A 24,713-nucleotide genomic window follows, 5' to 3' on the forward strand; every position below is an offset into this window, starting at 1 on the left:
GATACTGTCAGTCTGAAGGATGTTTCAAATACAGCTTTTCAAAGCTGTTTTAAAATTTTGTGCATTCAACTTACTCCTGAATACTTCAGTATTTCTCTGACCCTTCCAATTATTTTTTTCTCCTCTCAAGGAGCTACAGAAAATGAGAGAACATCACGAGAGACAATGAAAGCAGTGAGTGAGCATATACTATCAAGTACAGAAAGTATTCTGTAAGCTGTCAAATATAAGAGCAACACAGCAACTCTCATTTTTCCTTCATTAAAACGAACAAGTTTTGAAAAAGCTTAAAATAAATGTCCAAGCTGAAAGTTCATGCCCAAGCTCCTCAAAGTTTTAAACACAGCATCTTACAACTGAGAAAACACTGTATCTTTTTATTTGTAAACCAGAGTTTGAAATACCTTACAATATACTTTTAATTTCATTTTTCTAAAGAAACAGCATTTAAGAACTGAAAGAACAGCGTGGCATTAAATGTTAAGGACTGCATTTTAAAAACCTTTATTTAAAAAAAGGTTACTTAAGTATGATGAATTTAAGTTGTATTTTAAAGTCAACTACTTAAGCATCTAAATGATACGAAATGAGGTGCAAAATTGGAAGTCCAGTCACAGATGAGGCTGTAGAGTTGTGCTCAAGATAGAAGAGGTCTACCCATGGCTGGCACAGTTGCACACTCGTATGCTAACTCAGTCTGTCTCGGTCATGAACCCTGCAGATCTGAGCGACTCCACCAATTAGGTCAGTTTGATCTACTTAATATAAACTCGCCCTTTCTAATAAGAAGGATATTAACTAAAGCTTTCAGTTAAGCAATAAACCTTACTAATTAGCAACAAAAAATAAAAATGACATGCTTGCTCTGTTTCAGGCACTTTCAAGATCATAGTTTATTTACTGTAGGTAAAAAGCTAGTATACAGATTAAGGGATCTCTTAAATTTCAGCTCTACAGTTATACACCATCTAGTATTCTTGCTCTGAATATTAACCAATAAAGTTTCTAAACACCTGTAAGCCCCGCTATAAATCTGCGTTATAAGGAAAAAAATATATATAAATCAATGCTTAATTTGTTCAATGCATAATATTTACACTAAAACGAATGGGAGATGTAACAAGCAGTGGTAAAGAGGCAATAAGTTTTAAAAAGCCAAAGTTTTATATAGTTGGTTTTTTTTGTTTTGTTTTTTACAAGTGTGCTAATCAGCATAATTGTATATAAAAATTAAAATATAGTAGAGTGTCCCATTACAGAAATCTTAATCATCTGAACTGCAGTCATTACTTGCTAACCATTTACATGCAACACCTGCTAGACTGTTTTTAAAATGTAAAACAGATTATAACATTTAAGAGACAAACATTAACTTGTGTACAAACAAAATTAAAAACTGCACTCAAGAACTGCACTGGTCACAAGCCTCTTCCATACAGGAGGGAGGAAAAAAAAAAAAAAAAGAGGACAGAAAGTGGTCTCTTTCTGTATACTAATTATCAAAAGGCAATGCACAGACAGAGAATACCCAGACGGCAAACTCTGTAGACGCTGGAAACGAACAGCTTTCACATACATACTCCTTGTAAGAGGCCTTTCCTTCCACCAAATGGCAATGACTGACAGCAAGTAAGGGGCACCAGGTGTACAACTAAGTAGATCTTGCAAAATACTAAGATGGGGCAGTTGTTAATATACAACTTGAACTATATTTACAATATAATGGAATGTATCCCATCCCAAAACTGGTTTATGAAACAATTGGACCTTTCTACACTAGCCTTGTGACTCAGCTATCATTCTAATGAAAGTATAAGTACACAAGAGACTTACATGAAAAGTAAAGTTTATGGGGCATTTTACAGGAACTATCAATAAAGCTGCTAAATGGAATTTCTGCTTTTAAAGTAATTTTGTTAGATATAATTGAAATAATATCTGTGTATAAAATGCCCTGACAGACACTTCAACATGGAGCTTTGGTGATTTTTTGAAAAGGCCCTTTTTGATTTGTTATGAATTGTACTGCAGAAGTACTGATGCATGCACACATCTGTGTCAGCTGAGACTAGTGATCCAATTGCATGCACATTTCCTCGAGGTGCTTTCCATGTTAAACCACTTCAATAACAATAAGATGAAAAATAGAGTAACAGAAATATTTCAGTTAACTCAAATTTAATAGGAAATGGAATGCCAATATGGCAGTAAAACCTTTTTCTGTTGTTGTTTTAAACAGGAAGGTCTCTTGTACCAGCAGAATCCTGTATACAGATGCACAGAGTGAGGGAATACACCACTTATAATTCCCATTAAACAAGAGTCGATTCATATGAGAAGGTACAAATTACAGAAAACATGAATAGTCAATAGAAGAGAAACAACTGGTTTACATGAAAGAAAAGAGAACATTTCAGTCTGATTGCAGTTATTTTGTGAATGCTGCTACAACAGCCCACAGAACCTCATTCGTGTTGGCTTTCATACATTCAACTTCAGGGTCTAAATCCAGAAGCTGCCGCACTCTCTTTGTGGCTAAATCATACTGCTCATCCAAAAGGGGGGCAAAAGCGTTCTCCAGAACATCTGAAGCATGGGCTAAATAAACAAGTGCCAGCAAGCGCTTGTCCATGCGGTGGGGGTCATTCACCCATTTGTCAAGAACTGCTTCTTGAACCTTCTTGATGAGGCGCTGTTTGATATTGTTGTTGGTGAGAGGGTGCGTAGTCATGTCAAAAAGAAGGAAGTTCTGTTTCTCTGTTGTCAGTACACCTTTTTCCACTAGATTTTTAGCTAACCGTTCACGGACATTTCGTAACTGGTAGTGCAACTTTAATGGGTTCCATGTTTCACCTAAAAAAAGCAAACAAAAAAACCAACAGTCAGGCAAAATCTAAGCTGTACTACTACAGCAATTTTTTCCCCTCCTGTGGTGCAGAATGAGCTGTCAAATTCATATAGCTGACTATACCAGTAAGATAGCGTGCTCATGTCAGCGTTTCTCTGATCCCTGACCCATCTAGATACACACATCGAGATTGAGACCATGAGAGCCTCTTTGAGGAGTTTGTGTGCATTTAAAGTTGGGATGCAACACTAGCTAAGCCATGTCTTGAGGAAGGATATGACAAATAAGCACTCCTGTACTGATGAAAAAAAACAGTCATGAAGACTTTTTTTTAAACAGTAACCATAAAAATAAAAATTTTTAAAAAGCATCTCCTCCAACCTTGTCTGCTCAGCCTTTGTCATTTCAGGGACTGGAAGAAGCATCATCACCATTCTTTCTGTCACAAAGACAAGCTAATGTACACCTATCCCATATGCCCTCCTCATTTCTCTTATTTCTTCAGGTTTATGCTCTTCTTTCCATTTCTGCTCACCCTTGTGAGCGTGGGTGGGTGGATGTACACAAGAGCACTTGTGTTGAGGTGGGCTTTGACGTTTCTATAAAAATTATTTCTAATGCTTTCTGTTATGGCAGGACAAATGGGCACTTCAGATCATGTGCATGCACTTAAAGAAATTTAAAAAGCACAAAATAATACACCAGGAGCTACTGATAAAACTGAAGTTGTTAAGCACTGAGAAATTCTTCTTTAATTAGAAATTTACTTCAGCTAAAAGTTTTTACGTCCAGCTTACCTTAGTATTTACCTTAAGTATTAAAATCTCCTCCTGATATTAAAGAGCCTATACTCTTTAAGAGGCAAGCACAGAAACAGCATTAAGTATTTCTTATGTAGAAGTGTTTTTTCCATAAACAATATGACAACTTCTACAGCAACTTGTGTTTATTTCAGAAAGCTAATCTTTGGTTAACTTTTAATAATAATAAAAAACAGATGAATTTAAGGTTTCTCTCATTGTGATGAACGGTGCCAAACTGCATCTAAGTAACAGCCAGGTTAAGTACACAATCGAGGCGACACCAGCTGCATAGTGAAAGGTAAAGAACCTACCCAGGCCTGAGCTATGCAAGTCCCCGCAGGTCCTACACCTCGCCGAGGTGTGATTTCCCAGCCTGACCACAGATGAAACTATCATATGCCAGCCACCACCACACCCCAAAAAAGGCAGTCTCCTTATAGCATTCCCCATAGCAAATGTTATTTCCTAGATGCTTCTGAATTTGTCAGGTGACTGCCTCTATGTGATAATAAAAATCAGTACTGTGCTGACACCTTGTGACCAACCTCCACCATTACACAGACGTAACATTGTAACATTTATTACATCTGCAGAAAGACCTGACATTCTGATCTGAACTTCGGTATTTCCTTTACTTGCTTCCCTTAGTGATCTTATAAACAACAACAGCCTGACAAACATAGCCTCAAATGTCCATACAAGTATTTCTGTGATGGCTTTGAACTTGGATGTACTAGAACTTTAAGCAGTATTCTTTGCATCTCTGATAATTATGGCTGAAATAGCTATTTTCCAGGATCCAGCCATAAAGTAAAACTTTGAAAGAAAAAAAAAATCACAGGGCAGTTCTCTTAACCATGGGAAATGCAAAGAACCCTAATGCTATCAAAGAACTAGTAATTAAATACCCACGGATAAGTAAAAAGGATTGATCCAAGTCTCAGCCACAGCACTAATCATGATGATCTTCCCAAAGACAAAGCTTAGCAGGCTCGTGCCTCATGGAAACCTACAGCATTGTTTATTCATTAGTTGACCTTTTTTGAGTCAGTACTAACTTGATGTGCTCTTCCCTGGGAGACAAGGTCAGGCAAATTATGTATTTGGGCGGAGAAAAAGAATTGTTTTTGCAAGCTGTAAAAGTGGAGGAGAGCTGAGCAAGAACAGACTAGACGGCAGGGATGTGCAGCAGCCGTGCCCCCTACTGACAAGAAATGTTTTGTTCTCTCTCACTGACAAAACACTGATGGGACAGGAAGGAAGGAGTGGCAAGGACACAGAGTATGAACTGTGCAAGTTAAGTACAAGGAAGGCTATTTCAGGTGGTACAGGAGGAATAGGAAGAACATAATGAAAACAAGAAGGCAGAGAAAGCTAGAGAGGTTTTGCTCATTTTTGAAACTTATTTATGTGTTGTTACAAGTAACAAACGTATTCTGATGAACAACTTCAACTCTCATTACCTCCTACCTCCCAAAGTTATGTTGTTGACAAAATAGCAATTCCCTCCCCGCTACTGCTCATATAACTGAAGTAGAGCTTTGATCTACTCCAGGGAAGCTGCATATTGTGTGTTTTGTAAAAACAGCCAAGCCTTAGTAATAAATTTTGGTGAAAAAAAAAAGTGCTACATGCTTTTGGTCACTGGTCTTTTCAGTTTAATTTATGTAGTTTAATATATTTTAATTTAATTTCCTTTACAGGAAAAGCTGTGCACTAAGTGCTCCCTTTGAAGCCTTTGTTTTGAACAACTAGAAATGCATGACATTAGAATATATGTTGAATATATATTACATCTCTCCAGTTAATAGAAAAACAGAACTCCTCTTTATTGTTTCTCTGTGCTTGATGGCTGAATTTTCTCCCTCAATTTTTACATCTGAACAGTGAGCTCCTTATCTTCTTTCCTTATCAAAAAGCTCTGAATACTGAATCCATATAAATATACTCTAAACTTCCACTACCCCTCACTGCCAGTTACAGAGGAAGGCAGTTATACATCTCCAGGGCACAGCTCTGATTCACTTCAGATTCCGCAGAAGACATCTCTTCCACGGAGTTGAAATGTTCTCTGACACTTACATCTACATCCTTTCTGTACCAACTTAAGTCAAAGGAAACAGTTACTTATGTTTGATTAAAGGCTACAATCAACAAGAGACTACTCTAGAGGACAGACTAATTACACTTTTGCATAACTTCTCTAAAATCTTGTACTGTAGTCTCTAGTGATGTCATATTGAGGGGGAAAAAAGCAAATATGGTATGTCCAAGGCTTACCACTAAGCAGTTCAATCCAATTTTGTACTGTTTCAGGAGGCTGGGTCTCTTTTATGTGTTTCAGAGCTTCATCAAGCAGAACATCCCCTGTAGGAGCATCTGACTTGCAAATCACCTAAGACAGAATGAAGCGTAGTATTTTCATATAGTTCATATGACAAACATCCAACAACAAAAAACAGGAAAATCTACCTGTTATGAGAACAAATGAAAATTTTAAAAAGTGACAAATCTGTAAGAATATTCAAGTTTTTAAAAAATATCCAGTTAAAAAAACTATTCAAGACTTTAATTATAAAAAGCTATATAAGTCAGTTATCTGTAACCTAAATTAAAGGCTAATTAACTAAACTTATAGCATTCATACATATTTAATAACTTTTTTTTATATATACATATTTTTAAGGAAGATAATCCACTGACCTGACTAAGTCCTTCACTTCCTCCTCAAAACAAAGTACGCTACAGTGTTAAACTGCTCTCTGATGGCACTCTCTTTTACTGCTTCAAATCAATTTATTCAAAATACTGCAGTATTAAACAATTAGGCCACAAGAAACTGAAAAATCAATTAGAAACTGAAAAAACAAGAAAATTGGTTCTCTTCCATAGATCAGCAGATAAAAATAGGTTCAAGACAAGTTTTACAGCGCCGAAGAATATGCTGACCAGCAATATTATGTTCCATTCACTAACAGTTAATACATACATATTAGGCAAAATATGTATGTACAAGAGATGACATTACATATTACGGGGGTTATGTTTGTCATTTAATAAATTCTAAAATGATTTAATTGAATTATTTTCCCAAGAGAGCACAGGAGAAAGAAAATCATTCACAGGAACATAATAAATTTTAAGAACTTGAGTAACTGCTTGTTTACCAGTACAAGCAGTTATATCAACCATGTACAAATACTCTTTTTTTCCCCCCTCTGGTTAGATAAACAACAGCACTAAACTAAAGACATATGGATTTAATTAGCTCAAGTCAATATATTTTAATTATAAAAAAATAACCTTCGCCCTCAAAAAAAACACTATTTCTTTAGGAAAGGAAGAATTACTACAGCTTCAAAGCCGCTTATGAAAATGATGATTAAATATGACAATTCAAATTGTTTTATAAGTTATCTTTTTACCTGATGCATAAAAAGTGCTAACAAGAAACAAAGAAAAACTTAACCACATCAAAACAATTCCATAAATAAAGAAGAAGCATTAGATACAAAGTCTTATTTTTGGTAAAGCTTCCCAGTAATCAGAAAGATGCTTGTTACCAGCCAGTAAAAGCTTTAAGCGTTCCACTGAAATACATCCAAAGTTCAGTTCTGTAGTTCTAATAATTCTTACTACAAACAATAGAAGAGGAGAATGTTCTTATAGGGTCTGTAGATAACACTGAACAGAAATGAGTTGCAATGGTAGGACAGCTTCATAATGGCAAGGTGATCCTTAACTGGAGATGTGTCCAAGGACAATGAGATAAAATCAGAAAGAAATGCAGAGTATTACAGTCAGAGTGAAAAACAGGGAACAAATATGAAAGATACAATAAGTGACTGCCTAATTTAGAATGGCAGAAAAAAACATCTACTAATTCTAGCAGTAGACTAAAAAAACAGACAAATCAACAAAAGCCAAGTCTTCTGGCAACGGGAAAATTTCATTCTAAGCTGTATTAATGTGAAAGTTTTATGAACGATTTTAGTGAATACCCAGCAGGTCACAGCTAGAATATTATGTCTGTTTTAGACAGTGCATATAAAGCGCTAAAAATTAAAATTTTATTAAATCACCAAGAATGAAACAGTCAACAATGACAGGATAAAAGGAACTAGGTTTGTTCAGATATAAAAATAAAGCATGTAAAATATTTTTACAAAGTGGGTAGCAATCAGGAGTTTAGGCTTTTAGTCCAGACAATCCCTACTTGAAACTAAACACACACAACAACACATTGCATTTCTGACTTACAAGCTTGTAGGATAGCTTCACTCAAAAACTTAACCACGTCTAATCTTCCAGTTTTATACCGTTTTTTCTGAACTTTAAGTTTCTATTCTTTAATTTCAAGTAAATATATTGTATTGAGGTTATGAGTATATTGAGTGTATTATTTGAGTATATAATATTGAGTATATTTAAAGTTGGGTTTTTGGTTGCTATATTCTGCTCTATTAATAGTCACCTTTCATGTACTCCTTAAAAAACTAGCCAAAAACCACCCAACATATACCCATCTTTACTTCTTTTAAAAACTGACATTCCAGCAAAATTTCAGTTTCTCTGAAGTGTCCCAGATGATTAATTTCACTGTAACCTTATAGTGAATAGTTCCAGCCTCCTGCAGTTGGTAACCTACTACTATGCACCATCTCACTGAGATGCAAAGTCAAGTTATTGACATGTTTTGTGAAAAACAACCACCACCACATATACCCCTCACTAAAGAGATATATCCCAGACTTCAGAGCATTTTTTTAAAAAAAAGATTTCTTAAAAAGTTTAAAGAACAGCTTTCCTTGCTTATTTGCAGCTAAAATACTTTTTACTGCCACTGCAAGGAAGTTTAAGAAGTTAGTTTGAATATAATCCATGATGACAGTCTGAGACTAAACATACAGGCATTAGAGCAAAGACCTACAGGGAGCATAGACTCTTCCATTCAACTCAGCCAGGACACCATAACCTCTTGTGAAGCCACAAAACACGGCGATTTTGTCTCCAAGTTTACCATTCTCTGCAGCCAGGCAATAAAGCACTGTTTCTTCTCATTCTCTGCTACAGTGAATATTTACTGTACAGATTCTTCCAATTATCCTTCCCCTGAAGCAAAAGCATTTTGATTTATACCTCCCCAGTATCTCTTTTCCTCCTCCCTTTCTCAGCCCATGGAGATGGGCAATAATGGGAGCTCAGCCACCTCTCTCCTGTGTTCACTGATTTGCTCTTTCTTGAATGAGGATTTATTGATCAATGTCTCTTGGTTAATTAGAGCACAGGAAAAGTGGGAAATCGAGTGCGTCGGGCATCTTGTGAATTGGATCATCACGGAAGACTAAGTGTCGTCAAGGGGAATATTTTCCTTTTTTTAATAGATGAGCTAAAGTAGAGAAAGAAGCTAAGAGCCTGGTTCTTCAGACATGATGATCCTTAGCCCTATTAAGGAAGTCTTTCTTTATTCCAATTTTTCAGCAATTTATCACATATTAGCTTTGCCTGGTATCTGACTGCTATGAACATTTCAATTATACAGAGTCTTTAATTTGCATTTTCCACAATGAAGCTCTGCAATTAGGCAATGCTAAAGATGAAGCACCTCATGCACTGACTTTGAGTAAACTCTTCATTATTTAGTTTTAATAATAATTATGAGGAAAAAAGTCACTCATGCGTGAATCACTCAGAATTATTAGTTATAAAATACGAAGTTAATCTGCCAAGGATTTGTTGAGATTTCTTTTATTTCAAAAAAACGTAATTACTGGTTCTACTTTCTGACACAGAAAGGCAGCATAGAGTGCCATTTTCTGTCTTCAATAACCACTAGTCTTAGAAATTGCTTTATTTACATACAAACCTCAGCTTTCATTTATTTGTTTCCAGCAGTGATGCCATCTATAGATACAACTCTAAAACAATGCACTGATTATATACTCTCAAGCCAAACTTACACGGATGTTGCAAGATAAAAACACGTCATATTGACTTTCAGAAGTTTTACTGATGTTCATCAAGTCTGCCTGCCAGCTTCTCAGTCTCATTTGGCTCCAGCATTCAAGCATGTTTATGTATCCGTACTACTGCCCAAAGAAGTAGTTCTACCCTCCTCTTCTTCTCAGTTATTACTTGTGCCACACCTCATGACAAGACCAAGAAAATGATCCAAGTAAAAATTCAGTGAATCAGAATTGTGAATCAGTTTTCAGACAGAGTGATGACCTGACAAGGCTGCATGAACACTAGTAAAAACCAAAGAGACTGCAAAAATACTAAGCTTCCTTGCAAAGACAGGACTACCCTTCACAGCTGCAGCACCAACTGAAGTAAACAAACGGAACTCCTGCCTTCAGACCATGGCTGGAAGATACAGGATTTTTGAGACACATATCAGAGCTTTGAGTTTTCAGGAGCTTCTGTCTTCCCACAAAGTTCCAGAAAGGTCTGGGGCAGTGCAGAAGAAGGGTTAGCTTGAGGTACAGATGCTATATAAAGTGATATTGCTGCCTCACTGAATCACAACCTTGTATACAACTAGACAGCCCATTCCACTCACTAACCACGGTATTTAATTCACAGGAAAAAAAAAACAAGGTCAAAGCAAGCAAAGCCTGCGAGCTTGTACCAAAGAGGGTGGAGGTAGACACTTGGTAGAGCTGAGGCACATAAATCTAGCAACTATGGGAACAAGACTGCAATTTCATATTAAACAATGCAAGAGTTTGCATAAAATGAGAAAAAAACACGAGAATGATTTCTAAACTGAGAAATGGGGCAGGACAGAAGAAATATACATATCAGAAGTTAGGCATTTTACTTGCATTAAATTCTATAAGCAGAAATCAATCTTCATTTGAATTTTATATTAGGTCTTTTTTATAGAATGCTCCTGCCTGCAAAAAAATAAACTCTACATTTTCTTACAACAACAAAAAGAACAAAGCATTGAGTACTATGTAGCTTTTAGCTCTCCTTAAAAAAAAAAAACAGACCCACCCCCAAAAATCACATGATAAAATTAGGAAAAAAAAAAAGGAGGGGAGGCAGACAAGAATTTGGTTTGTACGCTGTAGTAAAGATACGCACAGGTTATTTCTCCATTTTCCTAAAAAAAAGCAGTTAAAACTTCAGTTAGACAGACCTGACAAGGTTTGCATAGAAAGAAAATAACTGCTAAAGAACATTCCTGAATGCCTAAGGAGCCAAAAGCTTTGTGGGGGGAAAAAAAATGTACAAATTAATCAGTGCTGAATATGCTTAAATGAAGCTAAAAGAAGTAGGAGCTGTTTGCCTGAACAGAGGTTCAATTCTTTAGACGAGAAGGAAGCTGGGAGAAGGTTAGGGAATTTGGAAGCTTTCCTTAAAAAAAAAAAAAATCAGCAAAGCGTAATATTAACAGGGAAACAGGCTATGAAAGAGAAATTATTTGTGGTGGATAGAAATATTTGACCATGTATTCAATAAACTTCTTTTACAAGAATCCACTAATGCTGATGAAGTAGAAACTCTTCTAGCAGTATGACTTTGCACATTTTGTACTAAGGAAAAAATCCAGCAGCAAAAGTAATAAATTAAAGCTTCAAATCTTCAGCCTAATTCAATATAGGACCTTAAAAATTTGCCCAACTTAAAGGTCAGTGAGTATAACCAATTTAACACACCAGTCACGTGCTTTAGTTAGATAATTTTGAGCTCTCAGGGGCCCAAGGTACAAGGATGTTTCCTTCCCATGCAGTGCAAAGCTTACCATGCAGAGGATACTGTGTACACCAGCATTAACTGGTGGCTTGCAGGATACATCTGGCTCGCTGTCAGTTAGCTGTCCGTCTCAGCCCCAGCCCACATCTCACCGATACTGCAAAAGCCAGTTCCTTGGGCAGATTACAACTGGTGCTGCATGGCTCCCAGCAGTAACTGCTGTCACCGCACCCTGGCCACAGCCACTGCCAGCTGATTGTGCAAGGCTCCCAGCAGCAGCAGGAACACATCAAGAGAACTAACAGAAGCTGAGAACAAGTACGGAAGATTTTACAAAGCCCTTCAGCTCACCATTTAAACAGTTTAGTTAGTAACTCTGTGCCTGTAACCTAAGCCACTACTCAGAATGCCTAAACCCATAAAAAGAAAAAAAGTTTTTCCTTACAACTGATTGTAATTTATAACTACTGCATTGCCTGGAACACGACACAAAAGCAAACGTGACCACTTTCCACCACTTACCTTTCTGGTCAATAGACTTTTGCGTCTCATTCCACAAGCCTCGAGCTGAAGACGCCCTCGCAATGCCAATTCGATTAACATGCAGCCACGCAATCCTGAGGAGATGCAATCATTCCAGAACGATGTGTAACCCTGAGAAAATCGAAAGACAGTAAGATACTTCTACCTCCACCTTAAAACAAATAGAAGAGGCTTGCTGTGTTCTGTAAGCAGTCCTCTTATCCTCGCGCACTTTTAAAGTAGCACTACTAGACAACCACCATTCCTGTACTGTAAATGTGAAAGAGAAACATACTCATCCTCTGTTAGTTTTTACTTAGTCTGTTCTTTGAAGAACAGTGAAACTTCGGGAAAATGACACCAAACAAAATAGTACATACCACTTAGTTTATACGTAGTCAAAATTAACTAACTACATTTTTAAGACATCAAGCATTTGGCATTACTAATATCACACAAGTTTATCTGTGTTTCCTGAGAAACATTAACGTGCTTTTACTTCCATAAACAATATAGCACTGAAGTAATAATGTGAAAATTAATATTAAGATATATATATATATAGTTTTTACATGGATTACAAAGCTGCAAACCACGTTTATTCTATGAACCACACAACACCTAACACACTTCATCTACATTTCTGCAATGATAGCTGTCTGCTTAAATAGCAGAACCAAATATTCAACATGATAAATTTACTCAATCCCTAGAAATACATTTATTGAATTTTGTACTTCACTGCTTGACAACTATGACAAAAAATATGAAAAGGATTCTATTTAAATTATACAGTAACAGACATTTAATATTACCAAACATGCAAGAACAGTATTTAAATCAAAACAAAATCATTCTGAGAAATAATTTGTCTTTTGGGAAATGGTTGTGGAAACACTTGGTACAACCCTGGAAAGACCTTCCAAAACTCCTCTAGCAATACATCCTCTTGATAAGAACATCCACTTTGGAATACAGGAAACAAAGACCAAACAAAACGAGCACTGTCTCATAAAAGTTACCCTAGCCAGTAACAAAGACCAGCTTAAATCATGAACAATACAACTTTATCCTATTTGCAAATGACAGCTGCCAGTATATAGGGACACCAGATGGAAACACCTGAAGTCCACTAGACATGCAACCCAGACACCAACAAAGGCATGCCACTAAATACAGATTTCTAGAAACAAGAAAATATTTGTTTCCATTTAGCTCTTAGCTATTTTTCCTAGACATTAGGAGGAAATTCTTCACTGAGGGTGGTGAGGCCCTGGCACAGGCTGCCCAGAGAAGCTGTGGCTGCCCCATCCCTGGCAGTGCTCAAGGCCAGGCTGGATGGGGCTTTGGGCAGCCTGGGCTGGTGGGAGGTGTCCCTGCCCATGGCAGGGGTTGGAGTTGTATGATCTTTAAGGTCTATTCCAATCCGAGCCATTCTACGATTTTCAAGAGCTTTATTACATAAATGACCCATATTTCTAAAAATTCTACAAAAACACTTAATTAGTAGAAAGCCATTACTGAAATGTCACAGATATTTACTTAAAAGGCCATAAACATAAGGTTGGAGGCATTTGAGAAGTTATCTAAACAGCTACTCTTGGAAAACAGCCATTTGGTAATTCGTTTTGGTAGGCACCAGACACTTCTTTGCCAAAAAAAAAAAAGTGTGAGATATGGTACCATATTTTCCTGATAAAAAAAAAGAACAAGGATTCCTACATTCTATTTCCAAACAAACAGTCTCTTTACATTAAAAAAATGAAATCAGACAACACGTACGCAAATTAAATATCTACCGGACAAACAGCTGTGGCACAATACATACTTTTTTCTATTCACAAAAAGTGTTGTATTATTATGCAAACAGTTTGTTCTAAAAACTTTTCCCTTGTTTAGTAATGAAAACTGCATTTAAAGCATTTGTCAAGGAGGTGACATTAACTACATTACTCCCAGAAGCAATTACCAGGTATAAAATCCTTAGCTCCAGCACTTATTCCACATACGTGGCCACAAGCTGTGGGATGCAGAGAAATAAATTATCCTAGGGTAATTCAGGTTGGAAGAGACCTCAGTAGATCTCTAGTCCTACCTCCAGCTCAAAGCATGTTCAGCTATGAAAGTCAGACCAAGTTACTCAGGGCTTTATCCAGGCAGGTCTTTAAAATCTGCAAGGAAGGAGACTGCACAACCATCTGCTAGTTTTTAATCAAGTGATCCAGAAAGGCAGTTCAAAAAGATTATGACCTTCATAAACGGAACTGCTTGCTCTAGTGGGTTTGATGACATTAAAGTCATAAGAATGTATACTGCCTCACTTATTTTTTTTTTCAGGCTCAGAGTTTGCAGGGGATCCAAGAGAAGGAACATCTTATTTCAATATACAGAAATTATACCGCTATTAATGAAGTGAGGAAGGAGGTATTATGTAACAGCCAGTGTCATCCTGAACATTTTTCAATCCATTAAACTGTTCTTTCCAGGTAGTTCAAGCAGATGGATGGATAATGTTTGGCACTTACTGTAAAGACCTCAGACAATTGAAGGAACCTTCAGAGAAGGTCAGGTTAGCACACAACAGTCTAACTAAATCATCCTTTAAATTAACTCAAACTTCCTGGTGTAGCTGAAACAGAATAGAAGCAGACATTTGTCTTCAACACTGCAAACAGTTCCTTGACACCTACCTCAAGTAGCATATAGCACAACTAGAAAAAAGTACAGAAAACAGAAACAATAATGCTCAGCATTACAGTACTGCCTATTAAAGAGGCAACATGGACAGTGAAGAAAAGCGGAATGAAAAGGGCAGAGAGAATACCAATACACAGAAAGAAAGAACAGTAGTATAAAGTACTGTTGTACTATTTACACAGGAAGCAAGTATTTTTTCTTTTTCCAGGCAAGACCTAGAGGGTGGCTATTGAAACTGACAGGTTAGTAAAGTCACAGGTCAACTCCTTCTCTATGTAAGGCATTCAATTGTCCTTACAGGAAGACAAAATTAAAAACAAAATTGAAAAAAGGATTTGTTAAGCCACACACAATCTGGGAAACCCCCACACAATTAAAGGTCAGAGTGTACAGTGGAAGAGAGGTCTGTCTGAGCCTATCAGCCCCTGAACACTGCTGGTTACAGGTTACTGAAGACAGTAGGGATTTGGTTTGACCTTTTAACACTGCTCTCCTACTATGTTCCAAATACCTAGCAGTCTCAAAAAACTTATATTATAGACCAAAGATCACTACATTTACAGATGCAAGTCATTCCACTAATTAATACCCTTAAATAGCACTAATATTGCCACCAATAAAACACCAAATATTTTTGCTGTATCTGTCTTCTTACAAGTCTTTTCTACTTTTATAAACATCCTAACTCAATGAAATACTTGTTTCTTTAAAGGTGCTAAGCAAGGGGCACATGTGTCTTAAAAGGTACTGAATTATTTTTATCTGACAGCATTCACATTAGAATAGCACTTTAAGTTATGAATAGCTCATGAGCCAATTTTAAAATCTACGCTGATTCAGTGATCAGAAGAACATTTACAACTGTCATGTTTATTTACAGAAACAGCATGAAAGTGGTTTTCTTCTGAGCTGACCTAGGAACTCTAAGATTAAAAAATACTTCTGCTAGACAAGCATAAAGGGGAATGAAAATGAATTTTATAATGGAAACTTGCTACTCTATTAACTCTGAAAGCTCAGACTTTCCACTCAAGTATGGCAAAGCACATAACTAAGACTAACATCCCCTTTCTACTTAAAGAACAGGTTATCTAAAATCCACATTCATTACACCATGTCCCTCCCATCACTTCTTGCAGCATTTATTCACTTTCTCCTCTTCACATGCACCTTCCCCAATTCCCTGCTGATACGAGCCTTCCTGCTCAGTTAGCCTTTAGTCACCTGGAACCTAAATACCACCCATCTCCTGACCATGGCCCTGTGCCTGGCTGGGTGTTACCAACCTACCACCTTACCTTCCACTTCCCACTTTTACTTTGCCTCTTCAGCTGCACGTCCACACCACCTGCGACACCCTATCCTACAGCTGCCTGCTTCGCCACCGCATGCTCCTATAACATAAAATACATTAAACTTTCACTTCTGCATTTATAAAGGACTGAGTTTCTGCAACCCTCGTGGATTTCCTCAGATGTGTTCAGGCAGATGGGGCAGACAAGGCAAAGTATTTACGCTATATATGGTGAGCAGCCACCAAGAGGGATGGAAAAACCACACAATTATATTAAAACATATTCAAGCAAGCAAGCCTTACTGATACACCAGGTCTTGCTTTGCTGAGCAAGGCGCAAACTCTTGCAGCTCCTTCCTGTGTGCAAGGGGAATCCACAGGCTCACATCTGTATACAGCACAGTGTAACCATGTGCTGGGACTCTAACCCCTACAGATGCTGGCACACAGAGCATGAGGAGGCAGGGCTCATGCATATACCCCACAGGGAAGAGGCCATGACTTGAAAGGTCCTACCAGTGTCCCTCAAACCCTTCACTTGTGTTATTCCCTAAGGATGTCCTTACCCAGATTGCCTCCAACATCCCTGAAACTCAATCTTCTCAAAACTATACTTAAAATAGCATAGGGTCCTAGAACTTGCTAAAAGTGTTTGTAAGGATTGCTAGAAATTGCGAGAAATCATGCATAGACAAAAAAAAGTCTTAAAGCAGCTAAAACATTATCACTGTGATTACAAAAAAATCTGGTGCCATCATCTGGTTATGCTATAATAAAGCCACTGCAAAAACACATACACAACACTGACAACACCAGGATTCTGCGCACGGAGTCTATTCATATATTTTGTTGAATCACTCAGTACTATTACAGCATAAGAGCTGTTGCAAAAGTATCAGAGTACACTCCCACAGAACACATTTATTTCCTATTTTCCACAACACTCAAAATTTAAATTTCCACATATTTAAAATCTGGAAGTTACATAAATGTTATGATTTGAAGATATTTTAAAAAGAAATCAAAGAGAAGATAACACTTTCTTCATCTCAGATCCCAAAAGCTGCTGCACTAATGACCATTATAATTGACCAAGTATGTAAACAATCAGAAGGAGAAGACCCTAACTTGACCAGAACAACTGCAAATATTTGGTAAATATCAATGCCAAGTGTATCAGTGATTTCAACAAAATCAATGCCTCCAAAAAAAACTTGCAAGGAAACTACAAAAATGTCTCACCTAAGTATTAAAACAGCCAGCCTTCACAGAGCAGTCATTCAGTTGCCTCCTTCACTGCTCTATGCAGCCTCCAGGCAATTGTCAATCTTGTTCTATTAAGAAAAAGTTCAATAGTTTCTCTATCTCAAGTGCAAATTAAAGCCACCTAGCAGTAGCAATGCAAAAAAAAAAACTTGCAGATGCCATTTCACATTTATACCTGTTATCTTAAAAGTACTGACTGAGAAAGTCTAACAGACTACAGAGTGAAGGTTAAAAAAAAATACTTCCTTTTGAAATTGAGGACAAAAGACTTGTATTGGATCATATAATGTCTTACTTCTGAATACTTTGTTTCATCCATAGGAGTTACTAAGAATCTCTTCCCACTACAGAAGATTACATTATCTCTGCAATTCTTCAACTAACTCACAAGGGGAGACCAGCAGCTCTAGTCTACCTGGCTGAGATCAGAGCAGGGCAAGGAAATCTGGAAATTCTGTGAAAATATCTCAGATTCAGAAGAAAGGAAGAGAAGAAAAGTACTTGCAGAGTTCCAACCCTGAGGCTTCAAAATACACATATGGTAATAAAAATCACATTTAACTTGCTTGGTTAAGACTACCTGTTTACAAATCCCTCCAAAGCACACTGCAGACTACAGCTCCCAATGCACTCCCTGATCTAACCCAGCAAGCCTCACGCTATTACAGATTGCTTTACAGACCAGAGCCGGAGCAAATGAATATCAGCTTTATAAGTCTTTTAATTAAAAACATCATAAAACTATGTAATAGTCCGTGAAGATTACTGAGGGATACAATGGCCTGCTCACCAAAAAATATAAAATATTTGTTTTATGAACAACAGGCCCCCTCAGGCCCACCCTCAGATCCAGACTCACATTTAGTATTTGACTCTGAGTCAGAGCGGAGACTTCAACCTAACACTAACCTCTATTCACATTTATGAAGAACCACAACAGCAGAGCTTCTCTGGGACAGCACACAACGCTTACCCAGTCTAAACTTCTCTAAAAGCTTTTTCATTTAATATTTGGACTTCAGAGCACTCCCTAAACCCTCACCTAGCATCCTCTACTTAAAAGCAAGACAAGAGATCTACTGTAACCAAACTGAAATAAACCAAGCAATTAAAGGGGAACATTCTGAATCAGGACCATCACTGAAGCTACCCAAAATCCTAAATTCCTGTTCTCAGAAAATTCCAAATTCTTCTTTTATGAAAGACACAAACAAAAAGACTTCAAAAGTTTAGTAAAGAATGCAATTTCTGAAACTTCATGTAGAGACACCAGGAAAAAAAATGTTGTAACCCTTTTGAACCCTTATAGCCTCATCAGAATAGGAGCTGACCAACTTGGGAAGTAACAGAAAGCCATGATAAACAGCAACTGCAGTTCCCAAGAGGCTTGAAAGTCCTAGGTCCAAGGCAATACATCTGATAGTCTACCATGAAGACATGAAACTCCTAACTTCAGGGTTTCACAGCCAGGAGGCACAATCTAGGTCAAAGGAAGGTTTTGCTTTAACTAGCAGTGAATCCTGAATTTACAGGTAGCCTGTTTCCCATTAGAAGAATACTTCAGTGGAAGATTTTCAACCAGCTCTGCTTGGATGCTGAGACAGAAATACCGGACTTCTCGAACTCTGCTGGAGTTTGCTATTACATTACTTCTGCATGGATGGCATTCAAATACTGTGTCACTGGCAGCAGTATAAAAGCTCCGCGACAAAACTATCATTATGTTTATACATAAACAAGTATCTAGATTTCCCAAACAGTGGTTTTCTTCATTGCCTTCTATTCTTTCTGATATGTGGCAGACTATTTATGGTATGTTCTCAGACATCACAGATGACAAACATACTGGAAAACATTCCGTGCTTGGTGTCATCAGGGGATGTTATTGGGATTAATTATCTCCAGGTCTCATTGATCAACATCACCAAATGTGCATGCCACCATAATAAAAATACAATGTTGGAGACCTCATGGCCTGCTCATGAGTCACGGTTCAGGAGGAGTAAAAAATATGAGGTAGTTCAGTTCTCCTTTGAAGATGTGGGCAAGGAAAAATTGTTGTCAGACATATAGCCTGAGACAGACCAGGTAAAGCAAACATGGAACTTGGAAGAATTCTGCAAGTCAGTTTGGGTCATTTGTAGGATTGTGCAAAGCAGTCCTGAGTAGGCTGCTGGTAGAAGTTATATGTTGCCCTGCACAGTTATCAGAGAAGTCTTCTAGCATTTACACAGCATGGTGCATCATGAAGCAAGAATACCTGAATGCTCGTTTTCAATGCTGAGATAAAGATTCACATTTTGTATGTACATAAATTCAAGTATCTTTTCTTAGAGGTACTTAACATGGAAGTGAGAAATACCAGGGAGGAAAAGAAAAAACAGGAATAGAAATCGAGAACAAAATGACATCCCAGTGTTTAACTCCTCTGCCAGTGTAAGCATCTCTTAAAATGTAAAACTTTTCAACTAACCTTCCTTCAAGTGACTCACATCAGTTTTACTGACACTTAAAATCAATGTCAGAGCGTTTCATTTTAACCTTGAACAAAAACATTTAACTTGAGAAGGGTAAGTCCTCCCCGACGCCTTCATTGTTAGCATTTGAGGGCCAAACCTGAGAACACAGTCCAACAAATCCTGAACTGCTGCTTAAGAAACAGTATTTACTCTGTCACCCCATAGCAGCTCAGTGGGACCACAGCAGCGTTTATGTAGCACACGAGATGAGGAAAGCAGTCTCTGTGAAAGCTAATGGACAGTTCCATTACCTGATCTACTGAGCAGGTGAATGAATTTCAGTGGCACCACAAGAAAGCAAAGGAACATGGTTGGGACAGTTGGCAAAAGGCAAAGATATCCCCTTCAGTGACAACCCCCTCTTTAGTCTGACTTCTAAACCACAACCTGAATAGTTAAGGCTAGAACTATTCAGTTAGTCTTTGGGATAAAAAGCTCAAAAAAAAAAATCACACATTATTGGGTGACCTATAGCGAAGCCATTAATGAGCACTATCTGCTCAGAAGACACAAAGGACATAATGCTTGAGATATCACACACTATATTCATCACTACCTTTAGCTCCCTGTTTTTGGATCTCAGCAATGATTACCCTGATCATCATAAACTTGAAGTTATATTATTTAAATCTGACAGGACGGCAATAGCATCCCTTTCTGATTCTCTGAAGCAACAGCAAGTACTTTCAGAGGTGTCTGCCAGCCTATTATTAGCCAGCACAAAGCACAGACAGAACATAATAATCCCAAATAATCATCTGTCACCCATACAAAACCTACTGCAAAAGGCAGGCAGAGACAATTCCTCTTGAAACGTGGGCTGCTGCAAGTCATATTTCATAATGGACTTGATCACAATTGCGACGCAACTCTTGCTTTTTTCAGTCAAGGAGTTCCTGTCTGAAGTAATAATTTTGGCACCTACAGGAAGAGAACTGGAGAGGACAGAGGATAAAGGAGTAACAGCAGATGCTGTCCAGGTGCACTGCAACAGGTTAAAAGGAATTTTTTCTGCCACAGTTTTCATGTCAGGGATGGCTGTTTCCCTCCCCTTGCATCCTCTTGCTGACATATAAATTGTAAAGTGGCTTGCAACAGATTATCTGCTGCACAGCTATGATTGCTGACACCAAACACTGCTTTTAAGTATTCTGATTTTAACAAAGAGTACTAGCAAACTGGGGAGCGTGGGGCTATCACAACCCCCAAGAGGGGAACCATCTTAATGTACTGCTCCCTTTATGTAGTCTCCGAGATTATTAATATTTTGAATTTTTGAAAGCAGCTGCAATCACCTCACGAGTGTCAACATCACCTTAAAGCTGTTCTCAAATCCAAAGAGGTAAAATACAAAATACAAGCAGTATGTATACATAAACCAGATGCTTACATTATCCTTTATTACAAATTATGCTTTAACATAAAATTTCACTCCTTCACATCGACCCAAAAAGTTCATTTTATGAATTCCAAGTGTACCTGTTATCAACATTCTTCTTCAAGAAACAGGCTACATCTTCTTGTATATTAAGGTCAAGTCATACAACTAAACGGAGATCCCAAGAGACAGGGGCAGGAGAGGACAAAGAACAGTAAGTGAACCTCAAATCCAGAGAATTCTTTACAATTCTGTTGTTCCTATCCTTTTAGCTGAAAGTAAAATCACTGATTAAAAAGAAAAAAATATTGCCTGGTATTGTTGCAGGTAAGTAAATCTACTCTTTGAGATAATGCAACTTTAAGTAAAAATCTCATGCAGATCAAAGCCAATAACTGAGTTACTGTAGAATGCTTACAGAGTCTTTAGATAAGAAATCCCCTTGGAAGCTGGTGTTTTATTTAGAAACACCATCGTTCTACAAAGAAGAACAAATACAGCTTCTGAATCTCGGGTGGAAATCAGCAAGATTGATGCAGTGTATGCTTAATTTAACATTAAGCATATTTATAAAGTATTTGTCCAACAAATCTTGTACTTGAGCTTTCCAGTTAACCCTAAAAAGTTCAACCATATCCTTTTTCAGAGCAGGAAATTCTTATATTAGAATAACAAACACTTAAAAAAAAAAAAGATGATTTAAGTTTATTCTTCCAGAATATCATTGCAAGAAGCTTTTCAACATAAAAATAAGTAAACAAGTTTTGTAAAAATGAACACAAAACACAAAAACCACAAATTTTTCCAAGTTCTCAGTTACATGTAGGAAAAGCTTGTCACTACTTGGACAAATAACTGCGTATTCATTCTTATCATTTGAATCCCTCAGATCAACATTTCTCAAACTGTGGTCTATGTAACATGGCTGGGTGGCACAACTTCAGGTAACACCCACTGCCATGTCAGTAGGAGTAGCTGGCAATCACACATCTCAATACAGAAATACCAGAAAAGCATGTACAGAAGTTACTAAAGTTGTTAGACTTTCAAAGCACTGCAAAAAAATGCTGCTTATTTCTCCAATCTGCACAAATACTTAATTTGATGTAATACTGGTTGACATATTGGATAATACACGGTGCCTTTCAAATTTAATTACTGTGTTAAACTATAAATTTATCTAATCTGCTAATTACATTTAAATATTTTAACAAGTATTTCAAATACCTCTTCTGTATGTTTCCTATAGGCCACTAAAATAATTTAATTCTTGAAAACCTGGAAAACTGGAAATTTAGTTTTATCAGACAGGAAACAGATGATGCATACAGAATTTTGCTCTGCAAAAATCTAATAAGCTTCAAACTGCTGATAGCTCACTGTGGGCACAGAAGACATAACACGAATATAATGGGCAATTCTGCACTGGTTCTGCTCAACTCCTCTTGTGCAGCCAGCCAGCACCTGTTTCTCCTCAACTAAGTCTTTACGTGGACTTCTACATGCTCTTAGGCAGCTATTCAAGTAACCTGTGAACATACAAAGGACCTTGAACTCCAGAGAGAACCAGTCAGAACTTCCTTCATCAGCATAAACATGTTCATAATGAGCTGGGAGGAAACACAAACAACAGAAAACAATGATGGAAGAAGAGAAAAGGAAAAGCTTCACTGCAACATTAGTTGAACGCAGGCTGGCATGTCTAGAATTGTTTGAACCATCAAGGTAATGTTAGGCTGACCCCACCACAGGTATTTTTTTCTATTATACACATTAATCCATTTTCACCCTCAGAGGATAAAAAGATACGTTCTTTTCTTTCCACTGCAGGTTATTGTAATTTAATCTACCTGAAGATGAGCTTAACCACAGCACAGAAGCTGCAGCTAACAACGAAGAGAAAAGCAGATGTTTATTTTACTTTTATTAATTTTATTTATTATTATCTGCATGTGGTTTAATGACCTAGAGATTCTGTTACTTTCTAATACACATTCAAAGCTCCTCGATTAATCTTTAAGTCTAACAGCTATAGATTTTTTTTACCTCTAAGAAAATCTGATACTCCATGACACTACAGTAGCACACAATGCCACATGCATTAAAACACAAAACCAAATTGAGTTTCTGTGGCAGAATTCTCTAGCAAGTCCTAAATCGATTTCCTTTGGCAAGGAACTGCGTGGTCTTACCCCAACCTATTCATGCTTGTCTAAAAAGATAATGTGCAAGGTTAGGGTCTTGCTTAAAGAGCTCTTCAGTAATAGCTTGCCTTGTCTCTTTTCATTGTTTATCAATCCACTCCTAAAAGAGGATTAACAGAAGACTGCTCAGGAATACAAGAACACAGTTAGCTGAGAACATGCTCAAAGTTTGTGTTAGAATCTAAACATGAGAAAAAGCTTCCCTGAAACGCAAAAAAATTTTTTTGGTTTTTGACAGCAATAAGCTTCAATAAAGTTTATTATTATCATCTAGAAAATTATAAAAAGACCAAACTTACTTTTTTTTTTTCTTTAAACAGAATTGTTCTCACACCTACTGTCAGCCAGACTGCAATTTTAACTGTTTCTCTGGACCAACTTCTTTGGTGAAAGATACAAGATAGAGCTTCACCTGACAGAACTGTATTCAGAGAGGGCTGCTCTGTATATATTATATGGCTTGTAACCAAAACTGGAATTGCCGTTTCTCAGGTAGCCCTTAAATGGGTACATAGAGATTTCAGTCTCAGCAAAAGTAACAATTCTGTCTATCTACATAACTGGAAAAAAACTATATAGATGTTCTTCTGAAAACAAAACAATGTAGAAGAGACATTCATCACTCTTACCAGTCACCCCGCAAATATAGTAATAAACAGTACGTAGTAGTAATAGACAAAAACATGTCCAGAATTTGTGAGTATTCAAAATATTCAAGAAATACACATCTCTAAAGGAAAACTGTAGATTTTCCCGTGGGTCAAAGGAAAAATATTCTAACTTCAAGTCTGCACTTTTGCAATTAAAATAAACCAGATTCCTCCTCATTCTCTGCAAACCGGACTAAGATTCTATGCCAATCTATACCTAGCTAGCTCTTCACTGCATATCTTATCTTTCAAGCAAGTCATCACCTTCTCAGCCAAGGTGGTTGCAGGAACATCTAATGATGCACTTTGACCTACAGAACCTTTAAAAATTAATCTCTGGTTTAAGAAAGAAAAGCAAGCCTGAGTTCAGAAGCATTTTTTATTGAAATACCTCAACCTGAAGATTTGATGTCAGACTGCAGTCCCTGTTTTTCAACTTCTGATGCAATTTAAATCATTAGCCATTTTACTGGAACATAAATTGCAGTCTAGTTATAAACAGAAGGTAAGCTAGCAAGAAAAGTCTCTGAAGCGTTCTGATAGCCAAACACTAGAAATACTTTTGGAAAGCAAGCATGCATATTCAAGAATCCAATATTGTTGACAAGAAACTTGTCGTATTTGATCAGCCTGACACTGTGTTTAAGAATAAGTAACAAACAGCAACTGCTGTCAACTACTGAAAACACTCAAGCCAAATGCTACCACACAGCTTTTTATGTACGTACACAGACATCTCTTCACTGAAAGGAAGACAAAAAAATGCAACTCTGCTGAAGAGGAGGCAATTCACCCACACACAACTTGGAAGTCTGATTGTTCCTTTAG

General features: G+C 37.2%; 1 protein-coding gene across 1 annotated transcript in view; it reads right to left on the reverse strand.

Annotated features, from left to right (window-relative positions):
* Positions 1-357: 357 nt before the first annotated feature.
* GOLPH3 (golgi phosphoprotein 3) overlaps positions 358-24,713 on the reverse strand; it is a 34,492-nt gene continuing 10,136 nt past the window's right edge. Inside the window, exons 2-4 of the mRNA XM_035563835.1 lie at positions 11,878-12,009; positions 5,932-6,046; positions 358-2,853 (exon numbers count right to left, since the gene is read on the reverse strand). Coding sequence (XP_035419728.1) covers positions 2,429-2,853; positions 5,932-6,046; positions 11,878-12,009 — 672 coding nt within the window. The 3' untranslated portion in view covers positions 358-2,428. The remainder of the gene's footprint in view (positions 2,854-5,931; positions 6,047-11,877; positions 12,010-24,713) is intronic.

Source organism: Cygnus atratus, chromosome Z, assembly GCF_013377495.2.
Source record: "Cygnus atratus isolate AKBS03 ecotype Queensland, Australia chromosome Z, CAtr_DNAZoo_HiC_assembly, whole genome shotgun sequence".
Classification (NCBI taxonomy): Eukaryota; Metazoa; Chordata; class Aves; order Anseriformes; family Anatidae; genus Cygnus; species Cygnus atratus.